At 48.9% G+C, this 15464-nt stretch overlaps 1 protein-coding gene across 1 annotated transcript in view; it reads right to left on the bottom strand.

Moving 5' to 3' along the window:
* Positions 1-8906, bottom strand: part of NXN (nucleoredoxin) — a 50993-nt gene extending 42087 nt beyond the window's left edge. Inside the window, exon 1 of the mRNA XM_061363604.1 lies at positions 8530-8906. Coding sequence (XP_061219588.1) covers positions 8530-8847 — 318 coding nt within the window. The 5' untranslated portion in view covers positions 8848-8906. The remainder of the gene's footprint in view (positions 1-8529) is intronic.
* Between the last annotated feature and the right edge of the window lie 6558 nt (positions 8907-15464).

Consider the following 15464-nt stretch of genomic DNA (forward strand, 5'->3'; position numbering starts at 1 on the left):
GGCAGCAATGCTGAAGCACGGGGCAAGAGCCCGTGCAGTGTTCTCAACCAGCCCAGCACAAATCAAGAGGGCTCATTTGTCAGCATCCTGAGTTAACACTAATGAAGTAATGGCTATGACTTCATCTCTCCGGTGGGAATCTCTTGGGAACGAGGGAGAACTAGAACTGTTCTCTCCTGCTCGCTCAGGCAGTTGCAATTCATTTCAGTTGCTTTCTACTCTTTTCTGCAAACATTACCTAATTCTCACCCAGATTCTTAAATCCTTGCACTGAAACATAAAACAGTACTCCCTTCTTAGCTGTCAAAGCCCAGCTTCGCAGAGATCCCTCCTGGCAGGATCTGAACCCTGGCACTGGCTGCCATTCCCTTCCAGGGGGGAGCCTCACCAAGCATCCACTCACATCTGAGGATGCCACCAGCTCTTTCTTATGCTTCAGACATGCAATAAAAACCTAGTAACTCTTGGCGAATTCATTTTAAATAGGGACCTTTGCACCTTTTCTCTGTTAAAGCATTTTAAAATCAGGCTGGATTTAGCCACAGCTGCAACGACAGGCAAAAGGTCAGCAGAGGACCCTTGAGTTTCTCCCCCTGGCTGGCCAGGACAGCTTCAACTGCTGCAGACCTTCACGGGTACAAAACACACACAACAGCCCGGAGAGCTGTCAAGCCTTGCCCCCAAGCAGCACCAGGTTAGCCTCACTACTTTCCTCATTACAAGCCTTCTAGGTTTGCTCTGCTCTGGGTTTGCTTCCCTGCAACCCTGCTGAAGATTTCTCCCTTCTCTCACCATTCCTGATCGTCACCGTTGCAATGGCACCTGTGATTTTAAGTGCATCTTTTATGAACCAGATTCTCCCTGGTGTTTAGGCTCTGTGCACCTCCTGCTTGGGCAGGGAGCCAGCACCCCTGCACTGTTCCATGCCTCAGCATGGGCTCTCATTGCTTTGTTCTGAGGCCAGAGGGGCTTGCTGAGCTCCAAGCAGGGCCTTGATCAGATTGCAAAAGTCCTGACGCAACTGAAGCAGTCAGTCACTCACACTAAATAAAGACCACAAATTCTTTACATATTAATTGTTGGTTGCAATTGTTCACGGTGTTGAAAGACAGACGTGAGAGTATGCAGAAACCATTCCTGCATCTTTTTAGTTCCACCCTTCCATTAACTGCGCACTCTAAGCCAAATCGTAAGACACTACATTTTCTTTGGAAAACTGAGATGATGAAAATGTGATCAGCTATCATACAGGATGCTTATGTTGTCATCTGGAATACTTGTGTAATTCACTATCCCACAAGAGAATTTAATATGCATATTTGCTTATTCATCAACTCATCCTGATCCCAGTTTCTTCACTGGCCATGTCTGTACCTTATGACCTAGAGATTTAACTCTAATTGTGTTTTTCACCCACAGAGAAGCAGCAGTTCCAGCCAGCATGGAGGAAGCTGCCCTGCAGAGGTAGCTCAAGACAGTGTGGAAGAAAAACCCTCTCCCCACCTGAACCCCAGATGGGAATGGAGTGGAATTAATGCACACAAAGCCAAAGTCATAATGAATCCAAGCACCCTACCCGTGCTGGCATTACTCCCCCCTTCCCTTATAGTTATTATCTGGAAATGGCATGAACACAAAGTGATCTGTCTAGAAAAATGTTCCAAATCTATCGCGCATTATGCTGTGATGTGCCATGGAACCAGTTTAGAGAATGTACGCAGCTATAAAGTCGTGACTACTCAGTATTCAACCCAGCCTGAAAGCTCAGGAGTCAGGTTGTTATCTGCTGAAAGCGGGGGGCCCTGAAACGATCCATGAATAGTTCAAAGCTGCAGTTAATTCAACATCTCTGCTTTCAAAAGCATAAAAATCACAGATTCCTGGGGTGTGTAAGCTTTCTAAAAATGACAAACTACTAACTGTCAAATCAAAGCAGCAAACAGAAATCCACATGGCTGATAAGACCAATAGTTGCATTTTAAAGAGTAATTAAATATCACTTCAGAATATTTTGCTTGGAACTTGTTTCCCTGATAAAAACCGGGGACGGGAAGGAGAAGGAAGCAATCCACGCGCACCAACAAGCTTCTCACCAAGCAAATGCTCAGGCAAATGCTGCTCAAACTTGTTTTCTTGAACTCGAGACCAGCCCACTGTGGCACAGCCTCCCATACACCCTCAGTTTCCCTATATCCCTACACTTCACATCAAAACCCTAGCAGACAATTGCTACTTTGAATCTGGCTTGTTGGGGAGGAGGATGCATGTGGCTGGGGTGAGAATCCCCCTGGTCTAATCACCAAGAAGTGCAATATCTTCTGACTCAACTTAGATTAAAACCATACCCCAACTTCCATGCTGGGAGTGCTGCTGAAAAAAACAGGAATGCAAACAGAGAGCTCTACCCAGATGCAATTCAGAAGTGAAACCCTACCCCAGCCGCATGAGCTAACCCTGCCATACGCTGCTTTGAAACATTAAAAGTATGTCCATGAGAAAGGATCAAAAAACTCCAGCTTCAAAACACCCTGCTCTTTCTCAAAACCCAGACCTGGCAACAATGAACTCGCAATGGATTTCACTCAAACTTTCTCAGTACTAAGGAATAACTACAAGCACTGGTACACAGGTTCATTTTGAGCATTAAGCAAGGAGGCAGCCTACTGCATTTTAAACTGTTATCAAACCGCTTGAAGAAGCCACCATCCAAAGGCAATGCAAACCTGAAGTCAGCTTTGGGGGCAGGACTTGCAGAGCCAATTCCAAGACCCAACTGTGCATGCCCAGCCAAAGCTCCCACTGCTTCTCCCCACTGCCACAGAGTCAGGAGGATCTGATAAGGGAAAAGTAACCAAAGACTTTCAGAGCAGGCCCTCAAACATGGGCAGTTCCCAACTGAAGGATGCAATAAGCAACATAGCAGATAACATATCAGCAAGACATTTAAAATACTAATTCTCCCCTAGGAACACTGCTTGGGCACGTTTGGATATACAGGGAAATCCAACCTCTAAAGGCACCAGAGATGTTTTTGCAACTATTGCAGGCCTAAGGCACAGCCCCCAGACTTGCCGTCTACTGACAGCAGTGTATGCTTACGAGGATTAGGGTCTTGGCATAGATGATTGCTAACTGTATGGAGGATCACTGCAAAGCTGTATAAAACATACTTAGAAGTAACTGGGAAAAGTGGCATCAACAACAAGAATTAGACAATGTTTTGGCTTCACTGCCATCCGCACGATGTGGAAATACTGAATAGCTTATTCCTCAGTCATAGTTCACTGTTGTATTTCTCCAAAATGACACAGAAATACACTCCATTGTTTTGCACTTTCTTTTGTAAAGCTGTTACGTGTTCAGCTCCTAAAAGAATGCATTTTGGGAGAGGAGCTGTGCACTGATTACTTCGAAAAGTAAAGTTGCATGCTTAGCTCTGCAACCTGAGAGTAACAAATGAAATTGTCAAGCATGCATTTTTAAAAGGAACGTTTTCATTTCAACATCTGGATTAAGATGCCACAATGAAAAACAGCACACAGGCTTCTCTCTGCTCCTTTCATACATCTCCCACTCTTATGTTTCAGAACCAGCGAGTTTCAAAGCAAACAAAGAATCAGTTGGTGCTGCTAATGCCTCGCTTCTTACTCAATAGCCTTATGTCATGAAAAGACCATATTTTTCAAATCTACATCTCCATGAGCCAAAGATTTCACATACATTCCCACCCCAGAAATACAAAGTCAGGAATACAGCTGAAAGTGATTACCTAGATATTTTTATATGATGCAACTCAAAAGCTGCTTCAAGTGACTTACAAAATTTTCTGGTAAGACAAATCCCACATCTGTGCTGACCACTCGCCTCCCAGATCTCAGCAGATGGCGATTACAAACGGAAAAGCTACAAGTCCCTGAAAATCAGGGTGTATCTGAAACCATAATCAAGGGTTTGAGGTTTCCTCCCCCACAAAAAAATAAGTGTAGTCTCACTTAATGACATTTCTACCTCCTCCCCACGTTTCCTGCACAAACTCTACCTACAAAACTAGTACCTGGTGTCGTTAGGAGAGGCTCCCACAGCAGACAATGTTTTTAAGCAGAGGGAAGGAAAATGCTCTTTTCTTGGGAAGGTGAAGGGAAACATAGAACTTTATTAAAAAAAAAAAAAAAAAGGGTATTTGTTGTAAAAGACTTCACAGAGATATCTGCAGACACAAGAGGCTTGTTACATTTCACCCATCGATCTTAAGACCACTGTCTTAATGTGGTGCTGAGGAAGATGTACTCCCAGCACAGAAGGTGTTCTTCCAACTCAGATCACTCACCACCGTAGTCAAGCCACTAAATCAAAATTGGAAACTACCAACTTGCTCCCTTCCCCCTCCTCACAGTGAGACAGAACAGAGATCTTCACACACAAAGATCACGTCTCTGCCACACAATCAGCAAAAGACACATTTCATGTGAACACGGGAGAAAAATACATAGAGCAGGGTATACAAATCCAACTTTTAAGACAAAGGAGGACCACTAAGTCCCAACCAAAGCGTATTTACCAGTGTGAGCAAAGAGATCCTCAAACTGCTTTCAGATCCTTGCCTGAGGAATCACAGGAACCTAATCAACATGTTTTCCATTTATTTAAAACCAGAGCAGAAGCACTTCAGCTCCAGAGGGAAACGGGTTTGCCTTCCCAAGAAGAATCTGGGCTACACATAAGCAGATGCATAAACGCAAGGGAAAACAAACACAACACAAGAGGCAAAGCACAGACCATACACCATTGCGACGTTGTGTGGATGCACCAAGTAAGTGTAATTGGAAAACTCAAGATTAAGAAGAATGAGGGAGAAAACTGGGCCAAGTAAGGAACAAGCAAAATCAAAGGCAAACAAACAACAGCAAAAGATAAACTGCTCCTCTCCCAGTGCAGACCCACTTTGCGCCTTTCCTCCAGCATCCTAACCCTCCTTTCTCCCACTACTACATGGACCCGTATGAGAGGACCTACTTGACAGAGAATGACGAGTAGGCCAATTTATGCTATTTTTTTAGCAGAAATGACCAAAGGGTCCCACAACAGCACAGCAGGACAACATGCTCCTGCTCACCCCCAAAAGCCTGCATGGTGTAAGCCTGCAAACAGCACCTAAATTCATCCCAAGTGTAGGCAGACTGCACCAGGAATGGTCTAGAGCTCACCAGGAGAAGTCTAGGATCCTTCCTACAGAGAGGAGGGTCCTGCCCCGTTGTGGCACCGGTGGTCATCAGGGCATATAGACAGATGGAGGCTATTTACATTACCGAGGTTCTCAGTAGTAATCAGGAATTGAAGCTATTATTAAATCAAGTCTCCAGAACTTGAGCAGATGATCGTGCAGATAACAACAGGGTAATGTTAAACCAAAACCCCAAATGAAACAAAGAGACAGAGCAACATCTCTCCTTCACGTTCTGCTCAGCAATGCCAAGCATTATTGGAAAACAAATCAGTTATCAACAGCTACGTATAGCTACTCAGGCTGAACAGCTTAATTGAGGGCTGTTTATCACAAGGTAAAGGCCTCCAATCTCATTTGGCACATTATGGGTTTGTCCTTGAAAAATAACCACAGTAATATGGCTGGCTGTGGCTCAGACGGAGGCATAATGCCATCATCCTCATTAATCAAAGGCTTTCCCCATGTCCAGATGTTTGCTGACTTGTACTGCTTTCTTTTATTACTGGTTTGGAGACAGAAATTGCTATATGGTAAAGTTACTCAAATTCAGCTGGTCGCTGCAAGATGCACAGACTGTTATGTCCTTGGTAACTGCACCCCAGCATTACTGAGTTACTGAAGCATTCAACAAATAGTGGCTGTTTTCTTTGACAACTCATACTCATTTCACCAATAACCAATAAAATAATAATTTTACTTTTAGGACTGTGGGAATTTTACTGCAAGCCTAGAAAGGAGGCTGGTTTTTAAGACCTATATTTGATGCTCAGGATTTGGAAGAAGAAAATGTAAAAAAAAAAACAACGTACACCTGAGAAAGACTGCACAGTGATAGGTGTTTCAGCAGGAAAATAGGACTGTAATAGCTCAGAATTCAGTAATTCTGAGCAATAAAAGTTATCTGTGATAGGAAGCCATCTCTCCCCAAAGCTTTCACACCCTCAGTAGGTAAGGTAACCAACCCACAATGGAAAGCACTAGCTGAAAGGGACCTCTGGAACTCTTTGAGACCTGCCAGGCACAGCTTTGCCCAGCCAAGCCCCAAAACCTCCAAGGACACTAGCTCTGCAACCTCCAGGGGCTGAGAGCTAAGGGACAGAGCTCAGCTCCCTGCCTGCTGCTCCCATCCCTACTCTGTATCTCTAAGATCCCTTTCTTCCCATCTATCTACATAATTCTCTGGGGTCTGCCTCCCATCAGATTTAGGAGCAGCCTTTAGTGCAAAAGAACCATAACTCAAAAGGACCGCCTACATTTTTCTAATGCTTTTGTTTTAAAGCAAATTAAGCCCAGGAGGTACCGAACACACGCTGGACATTCCCAGCCTCTGCTGGCATGTTTCTTAAAAACAGAAAGTTTGTGCTCTTGTGGAGAGTCAGGTCATTAACCCAACTATGTAAAAATCAGCCTATTATACAAGGGAACTTCTAAGTGCCTCAACTACAAGTTATAAATCTCCTGTTTAGAAATCTGATATCCTGACATAATTGCCCTTATAACTTACAAATAGGTTCTCTGTTATCCACAGATTAAGCTTCCTCCAAAGCCTTATCACATCTGCTTAGTTTTGAAAATATACAGCACGAGCTTCAATTACTTTACACTGCGCACAAAAATAATGCTGAATTTAACTCAGAGCTTCTTGGAATAAGAGTTTAAGACCCCATAATCTTTTTATTTCACGTTGTCTTGCAATCTAATAGATGGAAGTACTGGCTGGTATGTAAAATGAATGCCGCTGCCCACTTCTGATTTCTCAACCATTTAACTACATTGCAGTGGAATTTTTGAAGCAAATATGTCAAGCAAAAGCCCCACCACCTAAATAATCCAAAATGTTCTGTAGGGAAATGGCCAGCTACTAATTGGAACCACAATCTTTTCAAGTCCCTGTAGGAACAGGGTTTGTGTTTAAAGAAACTGGAATTAAACTGCAACTTCTCTGAAGGACGAAGCTTCTTTTGCAACTCCCCTTTTTAATGAAGCTGATGTCAGGCTCCAACCTGTGACCACTCATGCAGCCTCCCAGTTAGAAGTGTCTGGACTTAGGGACAAACTGAGGGCCTTCAGCAGCATCCTTCAGGTACACGGCATTAAACACGCAAGAGCTTTTGCAGGGGTCTAAGTGACCAAAAACCTGCAGCAAATGAAAGAAAAGCCATATGGGTTTCAACCCACATACACCTCTTCCCAGCTGAAAGGACATCACCCGGTGCAGCCCCTGGACAGCCAGCCTTCCCTTAAATGACTCCTTTGCCTCATTAACAGCCCGAAGTGCCGGCAGAGGAGGGTTCAGAGCCAGGACCAGGAAGAAATTGTCCCTTTCATCCAGACACAGCCTCGCAGATCCCATACACGGGGTATGCCCGAGGGGGCTCAGCCACTCCCTGGCCCCGACTTTATCCCAATCCCTGATGAAGCAGAGTTTACCAAGCGCTGAGCCAATGCCCGTCCACTGCGCTCAAACCAGCAGCCGGAAAAACGCTTAGAAACGGCACTGTGGGGCACCATCTTTTTAATTCGTACTCAATAGCTGACAGAGAGAGATTAGGTTTGGAAAGCGGGGTTTGTGCTTGGTTCTTTTAAAGTACCAACGTTGCGAGGTTGCTGGGATCGGGAAGCCCAGCCTTTGCCTTCCTGCCCCTCACACCCTTCCCTGCCTGGGTCTTACAGAACTCTTTTTGTCTGTTACCTGCTTTTCAGATTAAACTCTTCAGATGAGGAGCTGTAACTTGTGGAGTGTGTGCTAAATAAACAGCAAACGACATCCCACAGACTCACCCGGCAGCTCCGTGACGAGCCGGGCTCCAGCTCGCTCCTCAACCACCAAACCTTCCCCCGCAGCTGGACACGGCCCCCTTCTGTGCCCAGACCCACGCAGGAGCCCACGGGCACCCTGTCCACGCCAAGGCCCGTTTCCCTCAGCCCTGATCCCACACTCCAGCCGCGAGGAGCGGCTCCTCACACCCCTCACCCGTCGTCCCCGCTCCTCTGAGGGGACCCCTCGAGGCCGGCGGGCACCCCCCTAAAACCGACACCCTCAGGCCGGGGTCCTCCCCTCCTCGCGCGGAGCCGGCGGCATCTCCCCGCTCGCTGAGGAGCGCAGGCCCCGGGAACCGGAGGAGCCGGGCGAGGCGGCGTCACCCCGCGGGACGGCGGCCGACACCCCCCACCGCCAGCTTCGGTTCCCCCCGGGAACTTTCTGGAAGGCGCCCACCGCCACGCGGCCCGGGCCGAGCCCCGCCGGACCCAGACAAAGCCCGGGGTGCGTCCCCCCCCGCCCCGGCCCGGCCCCGCGGTCTCACCTTGCGGTGCTTGTCGGCGAAGGGCAGCGCCAGCCAGGGCATGGCCCGCACGGCCTCCTGCCACTGCTGCTGCTCCTGCTCGGCCGACACGAAGACGATTTCGAGGCGCTGCCCGCCGGCCGCCGCCGCCTCCCCCCTGAAGCGCCCGTAGAAGGCGGCCAGGCTGGCGCCGAGCTGCGCGCAGGGGCCGCCGAGGCTGCAGCCGAAGTAAAGCCCCACCAACGAGACCCCGCGTGCTGCCAGCGCCGACACAGCCACCTCCTCCCCGTCCGCGGCCACCAGCACCTCTCCCAGCACCTCCGACAGGGCGCCCGCCATCCCGCCCCGCTCCGCTGCGCTCCCCGCTCCGCTCCGCCCGCCACCGCCGCAGCCCGCGCCGGCACAGACCAGCACAGCACAGCACAGCCGCGACAGGGGGCGCTGCCGCTCCGCCCGGCCCCGTGCCCGCCTCCCCCTCGGGCAGCGCCGCCCTGCGCCCCGCACGGCCCGGCCCGGCTCCCCCCGGCTCCCCCCCCGCCCGGCTCCGCTCCCCGCGGGATGGGCCAGCCAGGCCCTCAGCGCCGGGGTCGGCGGAGCCTCCCCGAGGTTTCAGCCCATCCAGGGCCCGGCTGAGGGATGGCAGGAGGGATGGTGGGGGATACGGCCGGTGCCCACCTGGGCAGGGGAAGGCCTTGCCTCACTGCGCCGTCCCGCTGCCATGGTTGAGGGTCAGTAGCTCGCCTTGCCCCGCACAAACAAAGGAGCGGCTGAGGGTGTTTACTCTGGAGAAGAAAAGGCTCAGGAGGGGACCTTACTGCTCTCTACAAGTACCTGAAAGGGGGTTATAGTGAGGTGGGGGTCAGTCTCCCAAGTAACGAGTGATAGGACAAGAGGTAACGGCCTTAAGCTGTGCCAAGGGAGGTTTAGATTGGATATCGGGAACAATTTCTTCCCCGAAAGGGTGCTCGGGGATTGGAACAGGCTGCCCGGGGCAGTGATGGAATCGCCATCCCTGGAAGTGTTCACAAACAGTGCAGATGAGGCCTGCACTGGCATGGTTTAGTGGTGGCCTTGGCAGTTCTGGGGGTCAGCAAGGGTAGAGCAAGCTTTCACAAAGCCTGCAGAACTAGAGCGTTTTCCTTCTTTGTTTTCAAAATCCAATGTAAATGTAATGTTTACCCTTATCAATGGCAGGCAGGAAAATCCTGAAAGCCAATCCAGAAGTGTAAACACGAGGAAATTTGGCTGCATTGAATTACACTGTCTGGCTGGCTGGAATACAGCAAGGAAATAAAGCATAGACGGTGACATGCAAACCAGGCTTTAAAATGTGTTTGCTCTTGGCAATCAAAGTTTGTAATCTGCAAGCCTGCAGAATTCACTGTGGCTCAGCCACCTCGGACTGATGTCTGCATGTCCATGCTGCAGATCCTGACCTGCCTGTCCTCACCAGAAAACACCTCAGCATGCAAACATGTATTCTCCACTCTAACACACCAAGAAACATGTAAGTGTGAAAACAGAGGATGGGTTTGGGGCTGAAGTTTGGGGATTTGGGTTTGGAGCATCCACGTGTGTTCTCCAGACATGCACAGCTCCACGGGCACTGCAGAAACACAGGGGGAGCAAAGGGTGTGCATGGGTTGGACACCTTCTCTATGTACTGCTTGCAAGAGCCTCAAAGCAGCACTCTTAAATCTGCTACTGTACAAGACACCTTTATTTTTACAACACGTCCTTATTTGGCTTTTTGTTGTTGCTGCGTTCAGTTGTACTTAAAATCGTTGTCTAGCATCCAGAGCCATTAGGGGATGCTTTATAAATACAATTAATTATCATTATTATTATTACTACAGCTTTACAATTTCTCTTTTCTTTTGCCAAGACCTGCTCCCTAGAGGAGGTTCAAAGCAAGAGGAGTTTTGTCTTGTTTTTATTTGTCCTGCCTTATCTGCCTTAATTAAGTATCTGGGCTCTTCAGGGCAGGGTTTTAAGTCTGCAGCCCTGAACTCAATCAACCCATATGGCAATATAAATGCTCTCTTGTAAAAACAGTATTTATGTCTGCAGTGAATTTGCCTGGCCCTGTTTTTAGCAAAGAAAGCAGAACTAAGATGCTCTGAAGTATGCAACAAGTTAAAAGCATTTCTTTCTCTTAAAGAACAATAAAATAGACCGAGGGATCTGCTCTTAGCAAACAACATCAGGGTGTGTGGGGTGACCAGGCTGAGGTTAAACCACACAAACACTTTCAGGACTCTTGTTAATGGGGGATGTTTGGCTGTGAGCAGTAGAATCATGGATTTGGGATGCCCATTTGAGAGCCAGCTTGGGACACTGGAATTAGAGAAGCAGGACAACACCACAGAGTTTTTAATAAGCAGTTTCTTGTCTCCACAAGGCAGCACCAATCTGCATTTCCCTAACTCCAATGCATCCCAAGTCCTCTTTTTCATACCGCATCCTCTTTGACGGTATATATTGTGTTTTTCACTCAAGCATCTAGTAAATATTCTGCCCAAGAATTTGCCAAATATTTGGGTTTTCCTGGATACGCGTCCCCCCCTCCCAGTGTTCATCAGGCTCTTGCCAACGCGGAACACAACAAATACACCCTCCGCGCACGGCTGGAAGGGGACCCGGGCGCGCTCCCGTTCCACCCTCTCGCCGGCAAGGCTCCACCGGGACCCGCGGGGCTCCAGCGCCCCCTGCCGGGGCGGCCGCGCACAGCGAGTCCGGAGCCCGGCGCCGCAGCCCAAGGGGCGGGAGCAGAAATGGTCCGTGGAGCTGGGGTCGTGCTTGCTGGTTCACCGGGGAACCCTCTGCCCAAAGCCGGTAGTACCGAGCTGTGGGTATGGGCGCTCAGCAGCTTGAGGACTGCAGGGGGGTCTCCCCAGAGTGCAGTAGAGGGGGAGAATCCCCTCTGCGACTTGCTACGCACATTCTGGGCTCAAATGCGCACTGCCGGGCCATGGGGAGCTTCTTCTCAACCAGCACCTTCAAGTCCTTCCCTTCAGGTTTGCTCTTGAGTCATTCTTGGTCCAGTCTTGCCTGTATTTGTGCTTGGAATTGCCCCAGCCCAGGTGCAGGACCTTTCACTTATATGCTCAGGGTGGTTTTTAAACAGCAGCAGCTGAGATACCCTGAAGCTACAGCATAAAGGAAGCCATCAAAGAAATCTCTTATTTCCCAACAGAAGAGAGCAGCAGGCTGATTAGACTCCATTTTTGGGAAGACAGCTTTCCAGGACATAGAAGGAGCCCCAGGTTAGTTCCCAGCTCACACAGTGCTGCAATGGCGCAGGCAGGCAGCAGCACACCGCTGCGGATGAGCAGCAGCGCAGAGACACGGAGGCCCTGCCAGGCTTGCTGGTGCCACTGAGACACTAGATTTCTCACTGCCTCTTTTTTTAACCTGGCAACTGCCTTTTGGACAAATCCCATCCACTGTAAACATCAGTTTCGTGCTTCCTTATAAACCTTTTCCACAGAGGCATGTCTGGACTAGCAAGCTGAGACAAATAATGGTGGGAACAGTCCTGTTCATGTCAGAGTCCATGCCAAAAAATAGAGGTTATGGGCAATAAGAACGCCCAGGATGATTAGAGACTGCTGAGAGCTACCTGTTCCTGAGCTCAGGCTTTCTGGCAGCTGTGCAATTGCAGGTCCTGTAACGGCTCCCGTGCAGCAGCTGCATCTCCAACCATCACCATTTTAAAACAGTATTAGTCATTATGTTTTTTTACATTACTGAACATTAATTATACCTTGGAGACACAGGGAGCAGTGGAACGCCAATTCTCTTGGGTCTGGGGAAGCCACGTCAATCAGCAGGATGGACTTGAGAACACTTCCATGGGGTTAAACAGAAAAACCATCGCTGTTACCCATTAGAGAGGCTACCCTGCAGTAAGAGTCACTGCAGTCTAAGATCATTGGCATGTTTTGCTAATGCAATTACTACTCCAGAATACAGTCACTTTCTTCATCGTCAGATCGTCACACAAGGGGAGCTATCTGAAGATGGCTATTCAGGTTTGTTCTTGGTGTTGACAAACCCCAAATCCCTGTGCTGCATCCACTGATGGCTCTGATCATCTGATCCTGTGGTATGGCACTTAAATAACACCCAATTTAATTGCAAAAGGCTCCTTATTTTTTAATATAGCTGTATTCTGAACTCCACATTGTACAGAGGGGAGTGGATTTTCCATGGTATATGGACATCAGCCAGCAGTAAGGTCTCTTAAAAGAAAGGGACACTCTTCAAACAGCTGAGCATTTGACATAAATCCATTGTGTTCTGACAGTTTTCTTATTTGGTAGCTCTTAATCGCAATGGTTCCAGACACGGTACATTTGTGGGGTTTATTTTAGTAACAGGATGTTGGCTGCATTTCAGAATATGGACATCCATATCTAGAGAAAGCCCTTGGGTACTCATCCTGCTGGCAACCTGCAGAAAAAGGGCCTAATTCTGTTCTCCAGATGATGCAAGCCAACTGCAGTCCTTCTCCCCTCAGCTGCTTCCTTCTGGATTCACATCAGCATCACCAGAGCTGCTGAAACCAGCTCCAACGGGGTGGCCATCTGCCTGCTCTAGAGGGTTTGTAGCTGGTCACACATTAACTCCTTTAAACAGGTCTATGTTAAGGTGTCAGCCTTCCAAAACACTGCCCCAATTTCACTGAAGGTCTAAAATGGCTGAGTTCAATGATCTTACACTCTGAAGGAATTTGACCCTGCAAAGTCTTCTAACTGGTGTCGCAATACTGTTAATATCCAGATTGCTGAGAGCAGCTCCGTGCGAGGCCTGTGATACATTTGACCCTTCCCATCCCTCTGGGAGTGCCAGCAGATGAGCCCCATCAAATCTTACTGGGCAGCTGGCAAGGCCTTTATCCCTGTCACAGAGAGGGAAGGAGCAAAGGTGTCAGCATCCAGCACCAGTGCAGGGCTCAGCCTGCAAGTTTGCACCGACTACATCCCCCTCAACAGTCACAGGCTGATCTGAGAGTGGGGAGGCAGAAGCAGAGCCAGGGCTGATGAACCAGTGACAGCGACCACAGGGCACATCAGATCAGGTCCTGTTCTGCAGCTCTGCAGCAAGATTGGGATCCATATGTCACCATAGGAGCACAAAACACATCTTCTGAAAGCAGAGTTGATTTCAAACAGCAGCAGCAAAACACAAGAGGGGTTTCAGTCACAACTCTTCTATGTGTATTTTGTTGTCCAGTACCTGGCTCCTGGGAGGTAACATTTCTCCCCTGCGTCTGAAGAGATAGGGCTTATTATTATTTTCAAAGTCCTTTTTCCCAGGTTTCTGCCTGCTTCTCTGCCTCCTCTTTGCCAGCCCCATGTATTGATCTCATCAGGGTCACAAGTGAACTTCAAAGGGACTCACACTTGTGCTGTGTGTGAGGACCATAATTGCACTGTCTGAGCCTTATCATTTCCCTCCTGCCTCCACACGAGATAATGGCACTGCAGGAACCCTCTGGCCTTCACTGGCCCCAGCAGTCACACAACAGCAAGGACACACATTGCTCTCTGCTAACGGCTTCTAGTTCTTCATAGCTGCCACTGCAGTACCATCCTGCAGGCAGCACATGCACCCAGCTGCCTGCTGCTCTGCCCAGGGGAGGAAAAGCATCATCCCCAGCTCACCAAGCCCTGCACAAAGCCATGCCATTTGGAGCAAACACCAGTGACCCTTGCTGCTTTCACCCAGCATGAGACTGGAGTGACACCTTCCCTTTCATTTCTCCAGTCCATTTTCCACCCTCAGAAGATGTAGCAGTGATATGCACACTGTCTGCCCTAAGTGTTCACCTGAGCTCAGTCTAATGCCCACTGCCAAGCACATCAGGGTGGACTGAGCCCCCCAGGGTGGGTCATGGTGATGTGAACACCACCAAAGGAAGAAGAAACTGTTTCAAAATTAAAACATGTTCACACTGAACTTTACATTGTTCTTTCCTCATTTGTGAGAAGGTTTCGGTGATCTGTGAATAAAACTCTCTGGCTATGCTGAAACATGTGTTTCTTGAAGAAATAACTTAAGGTAAGCTTTGCAAGTTGCTCTTTCCCCCTTAACTATCACCAAAACCAAGAAGAGCTCAAGCCCAGGCTACCACAGCAGCAGGCACTCTTGTCCTCAGATACCCTGATTTCATTATGGCACGTGAAACCAGAGTGGCTGTGACTCACCACCGCTACGACACAGTACTTCACAATGTCATATTATACCTCAGGGAGCAAAAGAGTAAGTGGAATATTAACAATACTTTACATTTCTGGGTGGTGACATCACAGCTATAAGTCACCAGGGGAGCATTTATAGAGCCGAACCAAGCCCCACTTTCCACTGCAACTTTCCATGCATTAGAAATAGATTTGGTTACAGCTTCTTGGTTACAAGTAGCTGCACTTAGGTGGAATTTCAGTCCTGTTACAATCACATTCCATCCAAACCAAACCTTCCTGCCAGCTGCCCCTCAGCACTGTGATGGGAATCCCTGGGTCGGGAGGGATCCCCAGCTCATGAGGTGCTGGTGGGTGGATGGGAGAGAGGAGAAGGCTTCCCAGAGCAAGCTGCCCCTCACCATAATAGAAATGCTGGTGGCAGAGGGGACATCCCCTGAGTCTTGGAGGATGTGCCTTTGACAGGCTTATGTGTTGGGGGAGTCAGCCCACAGACAGCACATGGCAGGTCCTAAGCCATCACCCCACAAGGAGGTCCACAGCCTCTAGCCACCACCTGGGGTGGGGGTCTCTGGCGAGCCCCTAATCAACGTGTGTGGGATCCTCAGGGGGTCCCCATCCCATAACGAATGAATAGAAGGGATTTAGATGCCAGTTACCAAACAAAGGGGTCCCTCCTTCTCCAAAGCAAACCCCAAGCTGGGGGGGTCCCCATCCCCCGGAACCCCACGTGGCCAACACGTGGGGGGA

This window comes from Neopsephotus bourkii, unplaced genomic scaffold (assembly GCF_033783945.1).
Source record: "Neopsephotus bourkii isolate Nb327-2 ecotype Australia unplaced genomic scaffold, CSIRO-AGI_Nbou_v1 NB_1154, whole genome shotgun sequence".
NCBI lineage: Eukaryota > Metazoa > Chordata > Aves > Psittaciformes > Psittacidae > Neopsephotus > Neopsephotus bourkii.